Raw genomic sequence first — 24,480 nt, forward strand, 5'->3', positions numbered from 1 at the left:
GCTCCCTCCTCAGTAGCAGCACCTGTGTCTGCCCTTTCCCCACTGCAGACACCATCCTGTCCTTTGTTCTCGGCGCCCTGCAATTTGAGATTGAGATGTGTTCACTCTAGCATCCATTCAGGGCGTGAGATACCGGTCCACCTTCTCACTGAACAGAAAGGAAACTGAGTGGTTAGGGCTTGCCCATGAGCCCCAGTGAGCCAGGCAGGCCCCGGGTCTGTGGGACGGTGATTTCTAACTCTGCAGTCTGACCCGGTGCCTGGGCCTCGCCTGGCACAGGCCCTCAGGGATGCCCTGGTCCCTGTGCTGCCTCTGCAGGGTTGGTGCTCGCGGGCTGTGCTCTGTGTCATGTGCTGGAATGGTTGCCCCATTAGGCTGGAGGCTGCACCCATGGAAGGCTGGAGTTTCCCTGAATCAGAGGCGTTAGCTGCCGAGGCTCCTCTGGTGCTCACTGCATCCTCAGCGCCAGCAGGCTCACCGGTGCTCCTTCTCCAGTGAGCTAGTACCTCGGGGACCAACCACATTTCCCCTACCAGAAGGATGTACAGTCTGGACCCAGGCATTGGGCTGATACCTCTGAATTCCTCCTGTACCTTTCCCCACAAGGACTTCCTGTTGGCTTTCTGGCACTCCTTCTCAGGTCTGGCTCTTCCTGCTCAACGTGGCCTTTCTTGCCTTGTCCCTCCCATTGCTGGTGGTTGTCTCTATTCCCAGCAAAGGTGAGGTTTCGCTGAGAAGTCAGATCCCAGCCTCTCTCTTATTTCCTTGTTCCCCATGTGGCAATTGTATATTTGGCGTCACCCAAGGTGACCAGCTTTGGGCGGGGGTTCGTTCTCTTACCTCTCTCACCATGTTGGTTTTGGTGACTCTGTCTTGTTGACTGTTGTTAATTGTTTAAATTCAGCTTTACGCGCGGAGCTCATTGTAATGATCACACCGGGGTTGGGCGCCAGGGCATTGCCTAGGAGACGGGCATCTCTGGAGAGGAGACGTGTGATGTGTGAGGGCTCCACACCTGGTTGTGTGGCGAAGAAAACAGAGCCCACAAGCAGAAGTGATTTGCTCAAGGTCAGAGCCAATGCTGGGCTCCGCTGTCTGACTCCCAGTCCAGGTTTCTTTCTATCACAAAGACACACTGTCCAGTGAATTCCAAGGAAGTGTCTTTCCTCACACAGTTTCTGCCAGAACAAGGTGCTACAACACAAACTCAACATAGAATGCTGTAGCAAAGCTTGGGTTGTAATTAGAATAATCTTATAAACTCCTACATAATTATTTTTTTTTAAAAAAGATGACAGATAAAAGAGAACCTCACATAGTTAGAACAAGGGTGTGAGGGACCAGCGGCAGTATGGGAGGAGTCAGGCAGGCACTGGGTCTTGAGCTTGACAGTTGCCAAGCCCTGACTATGGCATCTAACAAACATCTTGTTTTTTCATTGTCCTTACATTTTCACCATATGGTTAGTGATGTCTTTGGAGGAAAAAATACGTCATATGATATATTCCTAGTGGAGAACATAATTATGAAAGGAACTATTCCCCAGGTAACACTGTGTACCCCAAGGATGACTACACCGGCTTCTGACACAGTAATCACGTTCCCTCGAGGAATTCGCTCACGTGGCCTAAGTGGATGGGACAATATGGACTTTGTTAGGGCAGGGGACCACCTGGACAGCCAGGCGGGTTGCTCTTGCTGAGCCCTCCGTGTGACTTACTTCTGGAAGCAGCTTCTGCTTCCTTCCTGTAAGCAGACACACTGTTGGGGACATTTAGGACCCCGTGCTGAGAAGGGAATCCCCAGCCTGATCTTCTGAGATGGAGATGTGGGCGGTGCTGAGAAGATCGTAGCACGTCCAGGGATTCAAGGCTCACTCACACAGGGGTCTCTTTTTCATTGGGATGTGACTGGGCACAATTTACAGGTGGCGTGCTTGAGGTCCTCTGGATAGTGCCGGCACCCGCCCGCCAAAGGAGGCCAGAGAATTTTCCATGTGTGATTTTCCACGTGTGACAGTAAAGCAGGTCCACTTGGCTCAGGGGCTAATTCTGCCCTTTGTGCCTGTGGAGTACATATCCCAGGGCACAGGTGCACACGAGGTGGGACCTGATAGCAGGTCTGTGGGATTCGAGGCTAAGACCCAACAAGGAACCCCAGTGAGTGCCTGGCTTTGAGGAGGGCACACCTCTGAACCACCAGAGCATGAGGGGGCCTCACCCCAGTTTACGGAACTGTTAGCACTGCCTTGACAACTCGGACCCATTTTCCTTTTAATTGACCTGCTTGGAAGTCACTGACCTCTGCCATTCCTAAGAAATCTCCTGGTCCTGTGGACCGTTTCCCGCTGTCCTGCCTCCTCCCCTCAGAGGTGAGGCTGAGGGGAGCGGCATGCCTTCACACAGACAGATGACATTGTTCTTACCCATTCAACACCCCTCCCAGGATTCACTTGTGATGAAGTTCCGATTGAGAACAAAAGCAACCATATCTGGGGCTTTAGCAAGTTCTCTTTCCTCTTCCTTGGCCAGGCTGCTGTCCCGACACGATAGCACTCCCCTGGGATGAAATCGCATCTCCCGCTTGGAAACCCAACCCTCCAGCCTCCTCCCCGCCCGATGCCAGGGAGGAGCGGGACAATCCGGGCAGCTCCTGCTTCTCTGTATTGGTTTGCTGTTAAGCTGTAAAAATAATGTGTTTCAACACCTTTCTCAAATTCAAGTTGGCTCTCTCTTCATTGCCATCGCTCTTCCCAAGGCCTGTAAGGACAGGCTGGGTAAAATGAGCGGAATGTGCCTTTCATAAATGCCTTTCAGGAATCCCATTCAGGGGAGACTGGAGTCTCACCAAGTGCTGGGTGACTTGGGCGGGGGCTGCAGAAACCCCCCAAGGCCGCAGTGGGCTTTCAGGGTGGGCTGCTCCGGGTCAGAGGGATTTCTAGTCCCCGGGCAGGAATGGATTACTCTTGTGCTTCTCAGGAACCTCTATGCTGAGGTGGGTTTTCTTTTGGAAAAGGAAATACTCTGCCTTTGTCTTTTTTTTTTTTTTTTAATATATTTTATTGATTTTTTACAGAGAGGAAGGGAGAGGGACAGAGGGTTAGAAACATTGATGAGAGAGAAACATTGACTAGCTGCCTCCTGCACACCCCCTACTGGGGATGTGCCCGCAACCAAGGTACATGCCCTGACCGGAATTGAACCTGGGACCCTTCAGTCTGCAGGCCCACGCTCTAACCACTGAGCCAAACCAGTCTCAGCTCTGCCTTTGTCTTTCTCTGAGGCTGTGGCTAGTCTCTCATCTGGGGCAGTGTGGTGAACTTAACCCCTGTTTGCGAGGGCTCTGTGCTTGAGGCTGGGCTGTTCTAACTGGAGCCACGCCGAGAGATCCTCTCTTCCCCTCTGAGCCAGTTCCTAGGTTCTCAGTTCTAGAAGGCTCCCCGGGGCAGGCAGGAAGGACACCCTCAGGGCCCTTGGATGATGGGTCTTCCGGAACAGTTCTGGTCGTTTGCCTGATGGGCTCAGAGAGCGGCTTTGAAAGGCTGCTGAGCACGGACCGGCTCTCTCGGCAGACTCGTGACCGGTGACTAGATAGTGACTGTGTACGAAACCGAAGGGTGTGCTAGCTTACAGGACAGCTTTCCACCCCAGGAGTGTAGGCACTTCCTTCTCCAGCCAGCATACCCTCTTCCTTGGAGCACGTTGCACGGAAGCCAAACCACCTTTAGTGGTTCAAAAACGGGCCACTGCCAGGCTCCACACGCCTGTAGGAATGGCTCCGCTGGCTCTGCCAACAGGGGCCTGGAGGTCCTCTTTCCTACTTTGCTTCGGTGTCTGGCCCGCCCTGGTCCCGGCAGTTCTTTCTGTGGGCGTGCTCACACCCTGTCACTGTCCCAGAGCGTGCCTGCTCTGGAGCCATCTGGCCTCTGCAGGGTGACTCTGCGGGCCTGTGCTCGGCTCAGTGGGGACTTGGTGTCACTGTTTCACTTTTTGAGGACAGCCTTGCCACATATATTTTCACCTGCTGGGGGTGGTGTCCCCCCCCCCCCCCCGCCTTCTTTTAACACCTCAAATACGGTTGTATCTTCTCAGACTAGAGTCCTCCGTACAAACCGGAACCTAATCTGCCAAGACCACAAAGTAAGCCAAGGTGACATTGAAACCACTTCATTTGTTTATAAATCGGCACAAAAATGTTTAGTAACAACACACCTGCTCTGTCTGAGTTCAGTTCTAGAATCAACAGATTTGCTTGTTTAAGAAACAAAGGTACCACAAATGGGTCAGATTAAATAGTATGTTTAGGATGAAGGGATCGTACAAAGTAGGGGTGATTCTCTGTCAAACCCATGCTGATGAAGTTCCAGAACCTTTGAGGAAAGTCAAATAAAATACATCAAACACAAGTATTCCCCCACCCCACCCCCCCACCCCAAAATGTGAGCAAAGGCAGCAAGAGAAGTTTGCAGAGTCAGGGACGGAGGCTGGGGCGCCTGCAGTGTCCAGTCTGACCCCAGCCATTAGTTTCACTTCTCACTGTGTCAGCTGCGGTGTGGTTAGTCCCCTTTCTGCTGTGTAGGGTAAGTGGCATCCGGTGTCAACATTAAAACATGCCAGAGTGACTTCAAGACTGTGATTACGTCCAACAGAAACCTGTTTAGAATCTGAATCTTGGGCCCTGAAGGGGCCTCAGAGCCCCCGTGGTCTGACCACGGCAGAGGGGTCCTTGTGCCATCCCCAACTGTAGGTGGCCAGCCTCTGTCTGAGCAGCAGCCAGCGTCTGACACTTCCCCTGGCAGCCAGGACCATGTTTGCACAATCTAATTCTTAGAAAAGGCTCCTGTCGAGCTGAAATCTGAATTCCAGTCATGTTCATTGGTTAACCCAAATTCTGCTTTTTTGGAACTCTGCAGATTAGATCTTGGTTTTGTTTGGTCTTTAAAAAAAATCTTTTTAGGCATGTCTTTATTGATTTCAGAGAGAGGGAGAGAAAGAGAGATAGAAACATTAATGATGAAAGAGAATCCTACTGGGGATGTGTCCTGATGTGTTCTGATCTGGAATCAAATTGGTGACCTCCTGGTTTATGGGTTGACTCTCACCCGGGAGTTCACAGATCAGAAGGGATAAAGCCTGACCAGGTACACAATGGCAGTCCAGTGCGTCAGGAGCTGGGGCTATCTGGAAAGGAGGAGGGAGGCATGTGGCCCTTGCAGGCCTGAGCCTCTCTGGGCGCAGGCATGAGCGTGCATGCCGGTGCACATCCATGATGGCAGGGCAGCGAGCAGGAGCCTCTGCAGGAATGTGCTCAGGGTGCTCCTTCGCTGTTTGGGAACTGATAAGGGTGGGGCCCACAGGAGAGCAGCTGAGTCACTCTTTCTGTTTCGTTCACTGTCATTCAGACAAGCCTCCAGCCCGTGTGCTCAGACCAAAAAGTCCCGGCCCGGCATCTCAGTGGCCTGTCTCCAAAGTGTACCTTTTAGCCGGAGTCTTAGGGGATTTCTCAGTCGTTACTTCTCTCCTCCCACTTTTTTTTTTGGGGGGGGGGGGGGGGAGGTGCATATTTTTTAATTAAACATATTTTTTTTACTAAGCGAATGCTGTTAGCTGTAGTGTGTTGTATCCTTAAGGCATCCTGGGAAAGCCGTAGGGGCATGCCAGAATGGACATCTTACCCAGGAGGGAGGGAGGTTAGAAGGAGGCACTCTACAGCGACATCCTGGCAGAATCCTCTCCTCTTAACCACCTGCCTCTCAACAAGCTCCGCTGACTTCGCTCCCTCTGTCATTTCTCAGGCTCCCAAAATGAGCTCTTAGGTCTACTTTGCCCATGACATGCACGACCCCAAAACCTGGTGACACCTGTGCTGGGGAGGGAGGTCCCAGGTGTCCTTCATGGCTGTGCTGGGGACCCCTGGCGGGGGGCTGGGCTGGGCATCACTGCTGCCCTCTCCCTTCAGGCTGGGGTTAAAGGGCCACCTGCCTGGCACCCAGCTGGTCCTTCCAAGGGCGTTGCGTTGAGACCGGCTTGTCTCAAAGCACAAAGTTCACTCTGGCCTTTGCACATCCTGGGTTTTAAATACGGAGCAAAGCCCATCCCTTTCCCATTACGGTGCCCTGCTGACTCTGCAGGCCTGGGACTCAGGGTGACCTTGGCGCTCTCCCCGCCAGGCAGCGGGGCACACCGGCTGCGGGTCTGCTGTCTGGAGGCGTTTCCTGTTTCTCGGGAACCCTAAAATCTGCCGGGTTGGAGAAGAGAACTGTGAGATCCCCGGCGCTTGGAGGTGCTTGCGGGGCCAGTGCGGGCGGGGCAGGTGTGCGCTGTTGCGCATGCGCAGTGACGGCCACCGCCTTCCCCGCCGAGGTTACTCTCGGTCATTGCTCGCGAGTAACCTCCCTGGCTGGTTGCGTGCGGTTGGCTGCTCGCCGCCCGTGCGCTGTTGCTAAGCGGGAGCTGAGGATGCAGAGTTTCTGGATCCGGATGCCTCGGATGCTCGGATGCCTCCCAGGGTGGCGGGGTCCCTGCTTCCCCTGGACTGGGGCTGACCTGTGGACCCCCCGCCCCCCCCCCCAAGGGGTGCAAACCCCAAGCTCCACCACAGGTCCTTGGAACGTTTGGTCCCTGAAAGTGATGCCAGAACCTTTCCCATAGCCTAATGTTACCCCAGAAAGCGTCTCTAAAAATAGATCTGACGGATGGAGATATTTTAAAAACTGATGATGATTATCTGGATGTCTCTTAAAGCATCTTGGGGAGACTTCACTGGAATAGTGCCCAGATATTTAGTGGGACCATCCTAAGGAAAACGGCTGGCATTCCGAGGTGGTGTTTGTGTTCATCAGCGTGGGGAGGTGTCACAGTTTTCCAGATTTGTGTTTGAAGCTGCAGGCAGCACCATCCGTGCGGCTCTAGCACGCTTTCTGTGAAGCAGTTGGTATCTGGATCCTTATACATGTCCTTGTTTTGTTTTGTCTTGTTTTGTTTTGGGTTCACCATGTGGGTGAAGGGATGGAAGGCAGGGCTCTTGGGCTGGGCCAAGCAGGTTGGGCAGGAAGCAGCCAGCTGCGGTCCTTCTCTCCAGCTGAGTGGTTAAAGATGATCAGGGTGGGTTTTGGAATCCTGAAATTGCCCTCAGGAATCTGAAGCGGGGATCCAGTCAGCTGGCTGGAATCCAGCCGTCACGTCACGCTGCAAGGTGGCTGCTCCCCTGCTCCCGGCCAAGGCACTTCCGTCCGGGGTGTGCGAGAGTGAGCTGTGTTTTCTTCAGCGCCTGGTGCACGCTTTTTGGTGATAAATACGATCTCTGCCTCTTGGGCTGCATTTTAACCCCTGAAAGGCCTGGTGCCACCCTGGTGGAATAGGAGGTGCCATGCATTGCCTCTCCTGGGGGACCAGGGCCTTCCTAGCAGTTCTGGTTTCTTTGGGTTTAAATTTCTATGTGTTAGGAGAAGTTAAACGCCATCATTAATATATGCTTTGCTCAACCTTTTGGGTCCCTGAATACGTGTAAATTGACAGTGGCTCATGATTTTTCTCATAGTCTTGGGTTTTACTAGTTTATTTGATATTTTTGATTGTAGAGTTGACATTTTTGTAAACTATGTGGAGATTATGGCTCTAAAGTGTCTGAGACTCACGGAGCCGAAGGTGGAATACAGGAAGTTAGAAGTGACGGTGGTTAACTCTGTTTTTCTGAGGTTTTGCTGGTGAGGCAAGTGGAAACATTCGCAAGGGGAAGGTAATGCACTTCTATGATAACTTGGGTGTCCCATTAATATCAACAATCACAATGCCTATTAGTAACATAAGAACATACTATACACAAAAGACTGGTTGAAAAGTGGGATCCCTTATATTTAGTTTCATGTCTTATCAAAGTCCCCATTAAGAGTTACGGAGGAAGCTTGTGAGTTTCCTGTTTCTAAAGACCTACATATCAGCCTGTCTAGAAAATGGTTGGGTCCCAAATGGTGAGAAGCCAGCCTCTAACCATATGCTTCTAGTCCTGCCATTCTTCAGCTGCCAGAAATGTGGTGTGTGTATATTGTATGTGCCCTGGGCCAAACCATGCACTCTTTCCTCATCCCTGATTTTTATCTGCCTTAGAGAGGAGGGCCATGTTTTTAATTTGGTCAGTTACCCTCTTCCCAGAGGTGTTCTGTGCTTCTTTAAAAAATACATGTTTTCCTGGGCCGGTGTGGCTCAGTGGTTGAGTGTCGACCTAAGAACCAAGATGTCATTGTTCTATTCCCAGTCAGGGTACATTCCCAGGTTGTGGGCTTGATTCCCAGTGGGGCGGTACAGGAGACAGCTGATGAATGATTTCCTGTCATCATTGATGTTTCTATCTTTCTCTCCCTCTCTCTTCCTCTCTGTAATCAATAAAAAAAAAAAATTATTAAAAATAAATAAGTATGCCTTTATTGATTTGAGAGAAAAAGGAAGGGGAAGGAAAAGAGAGAGAAACATGGATCAGCTGCCTCCTGCACACCACCTACTGGGGATTGAGCCCACAACCCGGGCATATGCCCTCACTGGGAATTAAACCGGCAACCTTTCGGTTCATTGGATGGCAGTCAACGTACTGAGCCACACTGGCCAGGGCAGTTCTGTGCTTCTTGGTTTTAGAATTGAATATGTCTCAATGATATAAATTTCAAAGTGCTTAGCCTGGCAGAAAGCGTTCAAGGACACCCCTCTCTGGCCTGTCTCTGCAGCCACTCCCAAAGGGCTAGCCAGGTGGACTGCCTGTTAAGAAAGAGGTCTGTTCCATCAGTATTTGTGGGTTCTTTGCAGGAGCCACCCCTCTGCCAGGAACTCACCTTGCCTCCCAGGATCAAGGGCAGCCTGACTGACCCTCATGCCCCTCCTCTCTGCCCTGTGTCATGTGACACAGACGCAGTGACCACCAGGTTCACTGCCATTTTTAGTGAACTGGAAACATGAAAATGTCCACTTCCCCCAGACGTGTGCCTTAAAGCTTGGCTGTCAGTGAGACTGAGGCAGTCATGGGAGAAAACTCGGGTGAGCTCAGAGGGCTGAGCCGTGTGGAGGGCTGTGATTCAGATGGAGCCCACTGCCTGTCTTCGGGGTGAGTGACAAGTGCATGGTACAAGTGCTCACAAGCAGCAGGCATGCCAACGAGGGCCACCCCAGGGACGGAGGGCAGAGAGGGCAGTTAGGGGCAAATTCGGCTGCTTTGTCAGGTGGTCAGCACAGGGCGGGTGTGGGCAGGTTCACCAGAGGAATACAGGCACGGGGGTATGAAAAGCTCACCCCGGGCACCTGCCATCCGCTGAGCAGCGTGGCGGTCTCTGGGAATGTGGTCATTCTGATGTTTGCAGACCCTGAGAGCACTGCCCATGCTCCACAGTGACGGCCTCTCGGGATGATGGGCCACCGGCTTTCCTGAAAACCAGTGCAGAGCGGGCATCCTCCTTCACGGTGGCACCCGTGCACTGCAGGTGTTTCTGTGGGGAGTCTGGAACCCCGCGGGCATTAATCGATTCACGCTATTTCTTTTTTCTTTTCTTTAAAAAATATATTTTATTGATTTTTACAGAGAGGAAGGGAGAGGGACAGAGAGCTAGAAACATTGATGAGAGAGAGACATCGACCAGCTGCCTCCTGCACACCCTCCACTGGGAATGTGCCCGTTTGGACTCGAGGTTCCGAGAAAGTTGTGCTCTTGTCGAGGGTCATACCAGGAGGGAGGGTGGGAACCGGAAGTGTGAATGTCACCGCTTCCCGAGTCACTTGCTGAGAGTGACCCCAAATAAGAAGACCCTGAGGATGGCGGGTCCCGGATCCCCCAGCTCTGTCCCCAGACGCCTCCTGCGGTTCAGGCCCATTTCAGGTGTGAGCTGTCTGGGCTGAAGAGCTTTCTGCCCTGTGCCCCTGGGTTCCTCTGGCCGCTCCAGTGGGTGTAGGATGAAGCAAACGTATGGGTCAGAGGGTCTTGAAAGTCTAAAAATGGAAGAACCAGAGAAAACGGGGTCCCTGCAGGAGGACCGGGAGGCCGGCCGGCATGGGGGTGAGCCGCTGTGTGCAGGGTCAGGGTAGGTGTGCTAATTCCCGAGGCTGCTGTGATCAATGACTACAAGCTCTGTGTTTAAACAGCACAAAGCTATCCCCTTGCCCTCCTGAGGACAGAGTCCAGAATCTGTTAGCGGGGCTCTGTAGGAAACGGACGTCCTTGCTGCCGAGTGAAAGGACAGGGGCTGTTGGGTGCTGTGCTGGGCTTTGCCGGCCCCTCTGTGAGAGGAGGGGTCCCCATGAGGCCATGGACTGTCAGGATGTGAAACTCTGTCTCCAGCCCCTGACTGATGGGTGAGGGACCCAGGAGGAAAAGAAAGGAACATGGGGGGGTCGGGACAGCTCCCTGACCATCTCTCTACTGAAGACCAGGCCTCTCTCTGTGCCCTGGGCACCCCGCATCTGTGACGGGACTCAGCTCTTTGCCATGAGGCCTAGAGGAGGAGCGTCTGGTGCGGCCCAGCCACCTTGGCGAGCTCTCGGGTGAGAGGACAAAGCCAGGAGCGTGACCCTTTGTCTACGATGACCTGTTTGTCTACGGTGACCTTCACAACACGCTCACCCGGCCACCAGCCTGGCATTTGCCATCTGGACCAGCACAAACAGAGCCTGCGTCTCAGGGGGCACCCACTCCACCTGCCCCAGCCCCGCCCCCTCAGCGGCCAGAGGACAGCCTTGGTTGGGTGCAGCTCACAAACAAAACCCAGCGATTGCTGGCCCTGGAACCCTCTAGAAACAGCTGCATTCCAAAGCGTAGCTTGTTAAGTGAAACCCGAGGGAGTGAGTGAGCCGCTCGCTGGAGTTGGAGGGACACGCTGCTTGTTATTTCCTGCCGGTCACCGGGGTCGGACCTAATGGTCCCCCAGGGGCCTGGCGGGCTGGGTGCAGCTCTGAAATGCCGAAACGCTGCTGCTCTAATCCCTGTGGTTGGGCCCCTGGTGGTGGCAGGAAGTGGGGGCAGTTTTATAACAAGGAGCCGGGGGAGGGCCCTGTGAGCAGGAGTACGCTCCCTTCTCATCAACGCTAAGGGGGCCTGGACACGAGCTGGTGTGCGCCCTCCCGGAAGGGGAGACCTGGCCACGCCCTGGCGAGAATTGTCCTTTTCTTTTCTTTTCTTTTCTTTTCTTTTCTTTTCTTTTGACTTGAGAATGTTTCACGGAAAGTAAAGGAAATGGAAGGATGAGGACAATTGGATGAGTTACGAGCTCTCCGGATGCACGGAGGGCATCTGGGCCTTGACTTTCAGATCATTTGCCACACGCACACTGGGAGCAGCTCTGCCCGCACTCTGTGGCAGCCTTGGCCTCCAGCGACCAACAGCACTTCATTTTGCAGTGTTTTTTTTTCCCAATCCTCTGTGAAACATGTCACGTGACCGAGTGCATACTTCTGAGCTGGGATGTCCATTGTGATTAATGGGAAGGGGCGTGGATGGGGAGCACTGACTTCCCAGACCCCTCAACTGCACTGCCCCGGCTAGCAGAGGCTCGAGGCCCAGTGCAAGGCCACCGCTGGAATCGGGCAGAAGTGGTTGGAATGCTGGCTCCTTCCTCTGTGGCCTCGGGCAGGTCACTAACCCTCTCTGAGCCCTTCTTTCTTCTCTGCGAAATATGGAGAAGAACCTGGTACCCAGCTTACTGTGAGGCATTAAGGAGGAAGTGTGAGCAAAGCTGGCACCCTGCTCTCTCCCAAAGGAACGGTCCAGAGCTGGGCTTGCTGGGGGTCTGGGCTCCTCTCCGGAACTGACCTTCAGGGCACATTTCTACCAATGAGAAAACCTGCACCCTACCCACCGAACAGAAGCTGTGTGACCCCAGAACCTGGCAGGTGTTGACAGATCTGTGTGAGTGGTCAGTCATCCCCTTTCTCCGTGATTTCTGGACATACATTCTGAGCAAGAACCAGCCCGTCCCAGGGCAGGGTCCTAGGGCAGCCGCAGGTGCTCATGGGCTTATTGGGCGCCATTTCCCCTCTAAGGAATGTTCTGCGGGCAAAACGTTCCTTCCCAAGGAGGAAAGTAACTTTTCCCCTTTGGGGAACACATATCCCTCTGTCTAAAAGTTAGCACCCTGGAATTCTGCTTAAGATTCCAGAGCAATTACCCACTGACGTGGTGGGAGGGGGATTCCCAGGGTCCTTACATCCCATTTCTGACCTGGGGGCCGGGTCCCCGGAGGTTCAGTTTGGGGAGTGTCAAGCTTTGCATACACTCACGAGTTGTGCATTTCTCTCTGTGCGTGCAAAACTTCAGAGAAATTTGTATCAAAAAGTAATTACTCTGCCCCAACCGGTTTGGCTCAATGGATAGAGCGTTGGCCTGCAGACGGAAGGGTCCCAGGTTCCATTCTCGTCAAGGGCATGTGCCTTGGTTGCAGGCACATCTCCAGTATGAGGTGTGCAGGAGGCAGCTGATCATTGTTTCTCTCTCATCGATGTTTCTAACTCTACCCCTCTCCCTTTATCTCTGTAAAAAAAAATTCAATAAAATATATATATATATATATTTTAAAAAGTAATTACTCTGTAGGAAATACAATGCACATTTTGATTGTGATTATATAAGGGTTTTCTGGTGACTTTTGTGCCATCCACACTGGGACACCAGCAGTACTCACCCCTGTGGGTTGACCTCAGGGACCTGCAGGGGCTGCTGGGAGTTTCTTGCTGAACCAGCACACACTGATCTGAAGCCCAGAGGGGCCCTGTTGGGGGCATTTAGTGGGAGAGACGCTCTAACTCAATGGTGGTGCCCAAGACGGTGGCTGTGACCCTGAAGCTACTGATGCAGCATTCACCTTCTGTTCACTAATCCCACAAGCACTTTTTATGTGACCACTGCCTGCCAGGCACCGTCCTATACACAGGCCCTGGTGATTAGGGGGACCGCTCTGGCCACATTGTCATGGAGCTGACCTTGTGGGGCCTCAGGGGCAGTAATGAACAGAGCGGGGAGGTGAGACGAGGTGTGCACCGGGCAGGTATCTGATGCCTGGGCTCCTGGCGGCGCTCGGTGTGGGGCTGGCTGGCCGCCTCCAGGAGATGTCTTGCTCTGATGTCCCCTTTGTTCTCCCCGTTAGTGAACCTCAGGAGCCCAGGCATTGAGATCCAGGCGCGTGGACAGGCTCTTTCTGAATCTGCCGCGTTTTGAAGTAACTCCAGCGGGCAGCTAAGGGAGCCCTCCAGTTCTCACTGAGCTGTTCAGAACGCCTCTCCGCAGGTTCTCAGACATCCATTCATGCCTGCCTCCATCCACCCGGGTCCCTGAGTGTGCCCTCTGCGGGGCCGTGGGCAGGGCCAGAGGCTCTGAGAGGGAAGGCGAGGGGCCTGAGCTGACAGTGTTTCCTGCTTAGCTGCCCGGCTTCAATTTCTGCCAGAACCAAGCATCACATTTTACCTTTGTCCTCTTTCCTGTGGAAACACCTCCCCAGTCCACCCTGGAAAGCATCAGCGTCTGCAAGACAAGAACCTGAGTTTCCAGCTCCCCTCCCACTGGGCCTTTCTCCTGCCCATCCACCCGTTTGCCCCAACGCTCCTGATGCCAACGTGGGCCCTGCCCTCCTGGCTGTGGTCCGCTGCCTTCTCCCCGCAGACTGTGCCCCTTCTGTCTCAGAGTATGCTGGCAGCGCTCTCCCTGGGACCTAAGTCTGAGCAGAGTTCTCTTCCCTGTGACAGAGGAGCGCAGGCACCACCATCTCTGTCTGTCTGTCTCCATTTCTCTCTCCACCTACCTCCTTCTCTCTGGTCTGGGGTTTGTTTGGGGTTCTGGTCTGGCTTCTGGCCTGGCTGTTGGAAGGATGGGGCGCCTGTGCCCCGCGGGGCGGAGGAATACCCAGGGCCCAGCCTGTCAGGTGATCTTTCCATGATGCCAAGACACCGAGCTGAGTGGGCCTCATCGGCGGGAAAGTAGGGCGGCTGGGGTGCTGGGACGGTCCATCTGCATGTCACTGTACTGCAGGGGACCGTGCAAGGCGGGACGTGGAGGGGGCTCCCAGCTTTGTTGCATAGGAACAGGGCCGTGCACATGCTCACAGGTGTCCTGGTCCCTCAGCCCGTGCCGGGAGCCCCCTTCTGAGTTGGCGCCTCCTCCATCGCAGCCACTGTGGGCCCTTGGCTTCTGTTTCCAGCATCACTTTTAAGTCTTAAATCCCAAATACGTGTTTGTCTTATTTATTTATTTATTTATTTATTTATTTATTTATTATTTACTTATTTTTATTAATATCTTTATTGATTAAGGTATCACATATTTGTCCTCAAACCCCCCCCCCCATTTCAATCCCTCACCACCCCCCACTCATGCCCCCACCCCCCTATTGTCCCTGACCACTGGTTAGGCTCATATGTGTGCACACAAGTCCTTTGGTGGATCTCTCTCTTTTATCCCCACCCTCCCTTTGAGGTCCAACAGTCTGACCCATGGCTCCTTATCTCTGGGTCTGTTCTTGTTCATCAGTCTATGTTGTTCACCATTTCCCCTAGATGAGTGAGATCATGTCCTACTGGAAATATACTTGTAAGAATAAAAAATGAGACAAGCAATAATCGTTATGCTGAAAGGCATATGAATCAGTCTATAGTGAGTTCCTTTCTGGGCCACCAGTTCTTTTGAGACCCAATTTCAATGTCAAACAGTTCCTTATGTGTACATGTCAGCCATGATATTTCAGTTCTGGATGGTGGGCAAATGGTGGTAATGCAGGTCCAACCCTCTCTGGTTTGGTCCTGGGCAACCTGCAGTGACACACAGAAAACAGGCTTCTAATGTTAGAGAAGGGAGCCCCAAGTTGGGTCTCATACCTTCTCCACCACCAACCCCCCATGGGTCCCACATGTAGGACCCTTCAGCATGTCACACATACGCACTCCTGTCTTTCCTGGGACCTGGTGCCCCTCTCCGAGGCCTGCGTCATCTGCCTCTGAGGCCAAGGGGCTCATTTAACTCAACAGTGTTCCTGTTTAGCATCAGGGCTCACGGCCAGACCCACGGTTCCAGTCTGGTGGCTGTACGGGAAGAGACCACAGTCTGTTCCCCACTCCACCCTCCTTTTCCCTTGAAGGGGCCGGATGCCCCCCCCCCCCCCCGCAGCTGCCACACCCGTGTCTGTTCCTGGCTTCCTGTCCATGGGCATCCCAGCCTGTGACCTTCCTGCAGTGATTGTTATTATCTGTGCCCCAGTGTGAACCCCAACCCCAAGGGCCAGCGCCAGGTGACGTCAGAGGGAGAGCAGAGCCTCTCAGAGTCCCAGAGCAAGGCTGCGTGGGGGCTGTCCTGACCCATATGCAGGCTGCACTTGGCCTCCAAGTGGCCATGGCATCTCAGCAATGCGCCTGCATCCTCAGGCAGCTCCTGGCTTACGGGGGACCAGCTGGGGAACAGCCTTGAGCATTGAGAAGAAACAGCTTATAAGTGGGTTTGCTCAGAGGTGACCCTGCTCCGGATCTGTACCAACAGGAGGCTGGTAATGAGCAGACATCTGGAGGGTCTGGCATCTAATGCCCCCTCAGTGATGTCAGGCAGGTCCCCTGTGGCCCAGTCCCAGAGCCCCTGGCCCAACAGAGCTCCATCCTGATTCAGAATCTGCTGCAGTTCGAGCTTGACCTTGTAGAGGAGGGGTCTCTGGTATCCTCCAGGCCTTCCGTCTGTCTGTCCACTGAGGGGCAGATGCAGTCCTTTGGGGTCCCTTTCCTCTCCCACCCATGGGCCTCCTTTAACTCCCATCGGCAGGTGTTTGCTGACTGGGCGTCTTGGACCTCCCAGTGGCAGGCATCTGGCTCATTTGCAGCTCTGAGCCAGTCTTCCAGATGCCTTCCACTTGTCCCTCTGCCCCTTTCCCGCAGGGACAACTGTCTCAGCCCTCCCCAGGCACGGCCACTCTCTGTAATGAGCCGCGTCGCAGGGCTACGAGCTTCCTGCCTTCGTTTCCGCTTCTCTCTGCCTAACTAAACAAGGCCCTGGGGACTCCCATCTAAGTCAAGGTGGCATCTGGTGACAGTTTGGGTGTTCAGGTGTCTTATCTGTGGGAGATGGGACTCTCCAGACTGTGGCTGAGGCTCAAATAAACATACAGGTTTGGGGTCCAGGGAACATCCAGCCTCGGGCTGGGGGGGAGTGGGATCTGGTGGGATGCCCCACCCCCCTTCTCACTGGCCCCTTAAACTTCATGTGGGAGCTAAAATATTGCATTTGCATGGCCCCGTTCTGCAAGCATTTCTCAGGAACTGTGAAGTGTTTCTGAATTAGGAGTCTTTGAAGACGAATCCAGTCTCTTCTGTTTTATTATTCATCACACGCATGAACAGTTCACTCAGAAAGAACTCACGTGCCTCTGTTTGGGATGTGTAGACTTTTTTTTTGTCTTCTAACAAAGCTCTTGGATGGAGACTTGGCAGAAATTCCAAAGCAATTTGATGTGACTACAAATAATATGCTTTTAATTATCAATTAATATAGTAGCAAAATAATTTATGAATACATCCTATATGAATAATTTATATTTGTACAACATAAATAAGAATCACAAATGAAATAATCTATACTAATACAAGGGTAATATGCAAATTGGTCGGGATGCCCTCATGCAACAACCGAACAGCAGGCTGCATGGGGTGACCAGGTTGGCAGAGGGGGCAGTGAGGGGTGATCAGGCAGACAGGCAGAGGCCATTACGGATGATCAGGTAGGCAGGCCGGTGAGCAGTTAGCAGCCAACGGTCCTAGATTATGAGAGGGTACAGGCTGGGCTGAGGGGACACCCCCCGCCCCCATGCACGAATTTTGTGCACTGGGCCTCTAGTAAATTAATAACTTGTTTAACCATTGTGGGGGCAGAAGCAGTGTGACCAGTGGAGTGATTCTAGGCAGAAGCAGTGTGGGAGCATGGACGAGTCCCTGGTACACCCTGGACACTCACTTCCTCATTCTGAAAGGAGAAGGGTGGACACCTCATGCCCTAGATCAGCGGTTGCCAAACTTTCAGACCTCACGGACCACCAGTGGTCTGCGGGCCACCAGTTGGTGACTGCTGCCCTAGATAGTATGTGTGGGAGTGCTTTGTACAGTCTAAAGCAGCGGTCCCCAACCTGTGGTCCGCGGACCACTGGTGGTCCATGAGGTCCGAAAGGTTGGTGACCGCTGGCCTAAAGCATCACACACTTACTGGTAGCTGTCATTAACATAACCCATGAAATGCAATTGAGGAAGTAGACAGAGGCGTGAGGAATCTTGCTTTTGGCCTTGGAACCAAGGTCAAATGTTCTGTGTGTTTACCTGTATGGCACCTGGGCTAAAACCAACGAGTCCCGTGATAGAGAGTGAGTGTGCTCTGCTTTTCTGCAGGATACAAGACCCTGCTGAAAGGAATTTCTGGGAAATTCAACAGTGGGCAGCTGGTGGCCATCATGGGTCCTTCCGGGGCTGGGAAGTCCACGCTCATGAACATTCTGGCCGGATACAGGTGAGCACACCCTGCCCAGGAGAATGAGGTCCCCGCCGTGTGTGGCCTGCGGCGGCATATGAGCAGGGAAGCCACCTCAGCCCATCCCCTCCCTTCTGAAGGTTCTATACAGGCTCCAGCGAAGCCTGTGCTGATGCCCCAGAAGGCCTCACGCAGTAGAGATGGGCAAGGTGAGGGATGGAGGGAGTGTGGCTGGTGGGACTGTGTCCCTTCCATTTCCAAAGTACACATGGGTGCCCACTCTGCCCACCATGAGTACCTGGCCCGGTGGAGGACCACACGCTTGGCTGAGTGGTCTCAGGCGCAGGTCCCCTCCTCTTTCAGCCACGTGAGCCTGGGGGCCCTGCTGTGCCCCAGGCCCTGGGGAACTGGTTCTGACATAGTGGCCACACCCCAGACTGCAGAGTCCTGGCCTTTGGGGCAGTCACTGGCTACACACAGTGTTGTTCAGAAGCCAACCCTAGAAATCCTCCCGAGAAGCCCGGGTTGTCTCTCTGAGCTGCAGGAGCATCCATGCGCATCGCTGCTTGCTGATTGGCATTTGCTACAAACGTGCCATCCCAGAGAGACTTCCCTCTGCCACTCCCTTCTGTGCTGGGCATTTCCTCTGCAGTTCCTTCCTGCCAGTCCTAGGCTGTCCCAGGTCTCTGTCCTTCCTGCCCCCACATCTCTGCAGCAAACGTTCCGGCCTGGAAGGTGCTGGGAGGGGCCACCTCTCTCTCAGGCCCTAGCCCGCCCTGGAGGGGGAACAGAAGTAGGGCCCAGGCTGACCAGTCCTCTCCCGGCCTTGCAGGGAAACGGGCATGAAGGGGACCATCCTCACCAATGGCAAGCCCCGGGACCTGCGCAGCTTCCGGAAGGTGTCCTGTTACATCATGCAGGACCACATGCTGATGCCACACCTCACCGTGCAGGAGGCCATGATGGTGAGCTGCCCCCTGTCCTCCATGAGCGGAGCTCTGACACCAGCTGTTTGGACAGCTTTGTGGAAAGCAAATCTCTAGACCCTGGGTCCTCATAGACCCTGGATGGCCAAATCAAGGTGGAATTCCAGAGAAAGGTATTGACCCTACCGATGTGGTGGCCCTTTCCTGGGTGACCCCAGTCCTAACCCCGTTAGGGCCAAGTTCCAGTCAGTCTGGTGCTGGAGTAGGTCTCCTTCTCTGACTCGCCGGGTGCTGCTCACCTGCTGGGTCCTGGGCCCTGCACTCACAGAGCCCACAGTCCTCAGACATGAAATCCTGCAGAAGCACGGAGGGCGGCAGCCTCCAGAGTGAGCTGTTGGCCAGGGCATCCTGTACGCTGGGGTCCAGAATGGCCTGGCCATCATGCTCTTTGAACAGACCAGGACCTCACCAAGTGCCAGGATTTTAAAAGGCCCCACCCACACCATCAGGGACCACACTGTGGGTTATGCATCTTCATGGCTGCTTCCGACCCTCACAACCATGAGACTAACCAAGAAATGACACTTGGTGTCACCGGGCAAGCAGCTGGCCTGACCGAGCTGACCTAGCCCTGGCCCTGTCTGACTCCATGACTGAGGCCTCTTCTCCACTCTGCTCTGTGTCTCAGTCTGTCATCGATCCTCATGACGACCTCACCATGGCGACTTCACTGGTGGGCAGGGTCTAACCTCATCATTGTGCCCGTGAGGAAACTGAGGCTCATTTCCTAAAGCCACAGAAGTCGCCAGGACAGAACCAAAGCTGACCCTGGGCGTGGTGATGACTAGTCAGGGATTTCCCCGGTAGAGTCAGGGGGCCAGGGGCCATGGGGCCATGGATGTGCTGGCCACCAGCATCTCAAACAAGACAACAACAACACAGGAGTCCTGATTTGTAGCACTTGTCAATCTCTGTGGTGTAAATATTCCCAAATTCTCCACGATGAGCAATGGATAGTTTTAAGCTATTTTAATTTCACAAGTGGCTTATGAAATTCCTAAATATGCACCACTAGTCTTCAAGCCCCCGAGGCCTTAGGGTTCCTTATCTCACAGTTGCCCACATCTAATTCCCCTCACAGACACCCCGCTGCAAATTCACCAGGGAGAACGGAAAGCACCCCAGACACGCACGGCTGTCCTAGACCCCGCCTCTGCTGAGCCAAGGGAGTGGGAAGCCACGGCCTTCTCTGGGGTTTTCCTGCAGCCACTAGGGCTCTGGCCTGTGGTGTGGCCTGTGGGGTTTGCCCTGCCGAGGGCCATCTGCTCTGACTCCACCCTGTATCTATCCCTCGTCCCCTGCAGGTGTCCGCGCATCTGAAGCTCAAGGAGAAAGACGAGGGCAGAAAGGAGATGGTAAGTGTGTGCCTTGGGGCCACAGGTGGTTCAGAAAGGGCATGAACTTGCATTTCGCAAACACACATGTGCGGGGATGTTTGGGCGCAGGCGATGCTGGTTTGTGACTTACCTTCTGTGTGTGGGCGACGGTGTCACCTCAGGGTGCTGCGTTCTTGCTTGGCAGCCAGGACTGGCCGCTCTGCTGCCTGAGCCACAGCCTTGACTCTCGTGTCCTGGTGCTGCCTTAGCAACAGCAAGGATGCAGCGGGACACCGGCCTGAGTGCTCCGGAGGGCCCGGCCTCGGTCAGCCCGGGCACGGCGTTTCTCTTAGTGCGGCACATGTTATAATTGTTGTTATAAAATATTAACAATGAAGGTGGTTAGTCACTCGTTTAAAAATAACCAGCCTCCACCCACACACCCTTGCAAGAAGGCATTTGATTCTCACATGTTAATAACCAGCCTTTAAAAAAATGAATTGACCAAGTTTCCAGGGTGAGTAAGCCATCTCATCCCTTTCCTGGCTCTCTTCACTGCCCAGGGAACAGGAGGGTGCTGGGTTAGCAGACCCGATGGGGAGCACCGGGAAGCCCCACTGTGGGGGACGGGGGAGAGGAACCAATCCCAGGGAAACAGCTCCCCTCCTCTCCATCCTCCCTGAGCGCCGGTGGGATGCTCAGTAGAGCATTTGGGGAAGTTGCGCCTATTATATACCGTGTTGTCTGCTAAGGCCCTATAGGACCACAGCCCAGCAGGGGAGGTGTAGGGTCCACGGGATTAGCCCCAGGGCTGCAATGGGCCTCTCCCTGTGTGGAGGGACCGGGGTGGCGAAGAGAATAGTTCTCAGGCTCAGGAACCACTAGCAGCCATCCTGTTTTCGCCTGTTCCCTCTCCTGTCCCACACGGTAGCTGCCGTGACATAAATGTAAACCACGCTGCTGTGGAAGGAAGTGCTGGCATCCTTAGGCTTCCCCCTCGCCCTTCCTGTCCTCCTCTCCTTGCCCCCTGCATCCTCCAGGCTCTTAGGGTGCAGCCCTTGCACCGGGCAGGGGAGGGCTAGCTGCACAGAGTAGGGGAAGAGCCTCGTTTCTGTGACCAGTGAAACCTGTGCTGCCCTGGACGTGTCGCTGGCACGCTTCCATTCTCAGGCTGAAAGGAGTGAGTGGGTTTCCCGGGACCAGAAGCAAAGATGTAGGGAACGTGGGAACCACGCGTGTTTCTGTCCCTGGTCGATCAAAGGTCGTTGGCATCCATTGGACACCAACAGGAACCTTCCGTTTGGGGTGCGGTGAGGAAGGAAACTTGTCTCAGGGCACACAGCCCGGTGGAGGGGGCCCCTTCAGCCCCGGCTTCCCAGGACCCATGGGGTAACCTCCCACTGCCAGCCCCTCTCTGGGCTTCCTCTGAACGGTGGGGAGGGAAGGCCCGGCCCCCGGCCTCTGGGCAGCGGAGGCTGAGTTAGAGGCTGCCTTTGGTGTGTCTGAGCTGCCGACAGGCGCAGCCCATGAATAAGTAGGCCATGGAGCTCTTCCCTCCAGCCTGGCCCGCAGGGACCCGTCTTCCATAGGGAGGAGGCACTAGGAGGAGAGGCAGCCTCTGCTGACCAGCTGGGAGCACCCTGCGTGCTCCTCAGCTGACTTTCTATATCGAGGAGCACAGCCTGCCTCCCTTCGGCGTCCCGCACCTGCTCTGTCCGTTACATCTTGACCCTCAGAGGCAGCTCCTAGCCTCAACCTGGCGGCCGGCACCCTCTAAGCCAGCCTCACAGGGCCCCGAAGGCAGGTGGGACCTGGCCTTCTGTCCCTGTTGCTGATGGATGCCCAGAGCGCAGGGACAGTGGGTCTGGGGGGAAAGGCCACCGGAACCCTCTCTGTCTGCTCAGCAGGAAGGACAGGCGCCTGTGGCTTTCTTGGGGGGAATGGAGGGATCTCAGTATAGAATGTGGGGAAGTTCCGCCTGTTATACACCATGTTGTCTTCTAAGGCCCTTGTGGGACCACAGCCCAGCTGGGGAGGAGTAGGGGGCTTGTCCGAGCGCATGTCCTCCATGTCCCTGGCCCAACACGGGCCAGAGCAGATCCTCATGCTTGGGCCATGTGCACGTTTACATTCGGCTGCATTTACATGCATTGGGGGGGGGGGGGGGCGCATCCTGGACCGTGTGGGAGTGAGGGCCTCGCCCTTCTCTTCAGATCCCGCTGCTGCCGGATTAGCCACGGCAGAGAGCCGCCCCTGCAGGGCCCACGGGTGTGCTTGGGCCCAGCACACGTTTCTCACCGGGAGGCCAGGCCAGGCCAGGCCGCCCATCACCCTCCTGGTCCCAGCCACGCGCAGGGCCACGCCCGCAGCCATCCTTCGGGGCAGCGGGTGGTTACTCTAAGGACGAGAAGCCGTCCCGTGCCCTGACTCACTTCCTCCGGCTCCCGGCGTGGAACACAATAGACGGGACGGCCTGGCGGAGAGGAAGGTGCCATCCGGCCCGTTTCCCAGAAAGCAGCCTCGGCCTCAGAGCCTCCGGGAGGGGCCTTCCTCCGGAGCCAGTCCCAGGGCAGAGGTTGTTCTCTGAGTGGTTCTGAAGTAGAACTAACCTGCGGAGGGTCGCTCTCGGGAGCCCACTGAGAAATCTGAATGGGCAGAGCCCACTGGATGGGTGGGAGAAGGGAAGGCACCAGCATTTGCCTCTCCACTTTCAGCCTCCCCCCACTTTCAGCCTCCCCCACACTCCCAGCCTCCCCCCCACGTCCAGCCGCCCCTCCACGTCCAGCCTCCCCTCCACTCCCAGCCTCCCCTCCACATCCAGCCTCCCCTCCACTCCCAGCCTCCCCTCCACATCCAGCCTCCCCTCCATTCCCAGCCTCCCCTCCACATCCAGCCTCCCCTCCACTCCCAGCCTTCCCTCCACTCCCAGCCTTACCCCCCCGCCCCTTCCAACCTCCCCTCCACCTCCAGCATCCGCTCCACAGGGGCTGAGGGACACTCGGCCACAGTAGTGAGCCCTCAAGGAAACAGATGGATGGGCACAGGGCATGTGCCATGTCTGTGATGCCCCAAAGGGAGCCTAGAATGACAGTGTGACTCCTCTGCTGTGACGTTGGCCTGTGGTCCCGCCTGCCCAGGGTGGACGTGTGCCCGGAAGAGCCGCCGCACCGGCCCCACGCCGATAGCCTTTTCGAGAGGGTGACCTCGCTGACCTTAGTTCTGGGTTGGGGTCCCCCAAAGGCTCGGCATTCTAGAGGAGGCAGAGGAGTGGGGCTTAGGAGTCAACGAGAGAGAGGATGAGCAGGATTCGAACCCAGGCCTGTCTGACCACCTGCTTCCCAGCCCATGGAGCTGCGGTGTCCTGCCACTTCTTGTCACCTAAGCCTAACTCTGACTGTGCGTAAGTGACTGTGCCAGTTCCTTCTCCTGTGCATGACCTCATCCCCAGAGAAGCTGCTGGGCTGGGTCCGCCCAGATGGACCCAGGAACCACCCTGGGCGGGGACGATAGCTGCACATTCAGGTGGGACCCTGGGAGGTGAGCCTGCTGAGGAGGCCGGGAGGCCGATAGCTGACCTCTGAGAAGATTCTGGGCCGAAATTGGCCTTGCTGTCTGCCCTGTGGTCTGCTCACCCTCTGTTCCCTGATTGAGCCAATGGTGAATCAGTAATCCCATCAGATAGAGGGCTCAGCCACAGTGCACTGTTTGTGTCTCTGTGGGCCCGCGTCTCAGGGGGACAGAGGGACCGCTGGGGAGGGACTGGCTGCCTCAAGCCGTTTTATCGCCTTGCTACCCCTTCAGAGACATTGTTTTCCTATTGACAAGGGCCAAGGGGGCTCCATCCCATCTCTCTGAGGCTGACCTGGGTGGTGTGTCTACAGCAGCTGCCGTCAACTAAATGTTCACGCCTGCCTGCCAAGCACTTTCACTCATTACCTCATTTCCCCGCCTTGGTGGCCACCCACGTGTCTGCCAGTCCACCTTTCCACAGATGCTCACTGGGCCCCTCCCTGACCAGGCCCTGAGCCAGGCTGACAGGTGAAGGTCAGGACAGGGGGCAGGATAGGGACCCTGCCCAGGCAAGTCTGGCTTCACCACTGCTTCAGCCTCCTAGGCCGAAATCAGGACCTTGGACTTGGACAAGGCAGCCTGGGATGGGTGCTGCGTGGCTCGGTGTGTGCTGGGAGTGGGTGGGGGAGGCAGCAGGCATCCACGTGGTGCTGGAGGTAGCGACGTGTGGTGGAAGGCCGCTGATGGCTGCTCTGGCTCTGCTCCTCCCTCCAGGTCAAGGAGATCCTGACGGCTCTGGGCTTGCTGTCTTGTGCCAACACGCGGACCGCAAGTCTCTCAGGCGGGCAGCGCAAGCGCCTGGCCATCGGGCTGGAGCTGGTGAACAACCCTCCCGTCATGTTCTTTGATGAGCCAACCAGGTACTCAGGAGCAGTGGGGGGGGGGGGGGGGGGGAAGAGCCTCTGACCTCTGGGCCCGCAGATTTTAGGGGGGGCCCTACTGGAGCTTCAGAAGTGGGAGGTGTGTGTCCTGCCTGCCCCATCTTGTTCTCCTCCTATTTTGGGGTCCCAGGGCAGAGGCTTACTTGCCCCATTCTCCCTGTCTGAGACTAAGAGACACCCATGGGCTTGGGCTTGCACACGGACCTACCCTGTGCACGTTGAATGTGGGCATGGTTTGGGGCGGCGGGGGCGGGTTCCTGCAAACGTCTCATGGTTCCC

General features: G+C 55.2%; 1 protein-coding gene across 4 annotated transcripts in view; it reads left to right on the forward strand.

Annotated features, from left to right (window-relative positions):
* Positions 1–24,480, forward strand: part of ABCG1 (ATP binding cassette subfamily G member 1) — a 68,031-nt gene that overhangs the window by 33,800 nt on the left and 9,751 nt on the right. For all 4 annotated transcript variants that reach the window (XM_084872673.1, XM_084872674.1, XM_084872675.1 and 1 more), the window contains 4 exons: positions 17,370–17,487; positions 18,281–18,413; positions 19,739–19,789; positions 24,035–24,180. In XM_084872673.1, the coding sequence (XP_084728799.1) occupies positions 17,370–17,487; positions 18,281–18,413; positions 19,739–19,789; positions 24,035–24,180 (448 nt within the window). The remainder of the gene's footprint in view (positions 1–17,369; positions 17,488–18,280; positions 18,414–19,738; positions 19,790–24,034; positions 24,181–24,480) is intronic.

This window comes from Pipistrellus hanaki (assembly GCF_964339955.1).
Source record: "Pipistrellus hanaki genome assembly, chromosome: 2".
Classification (NCBI taxonomy): domain Eukaryota; kingdom Metazoa; phylum Chordata; class Mammalia; order Chiroptera; family Vespertilionidae; genus Pipistrellus; species Pipistrellus hanaki.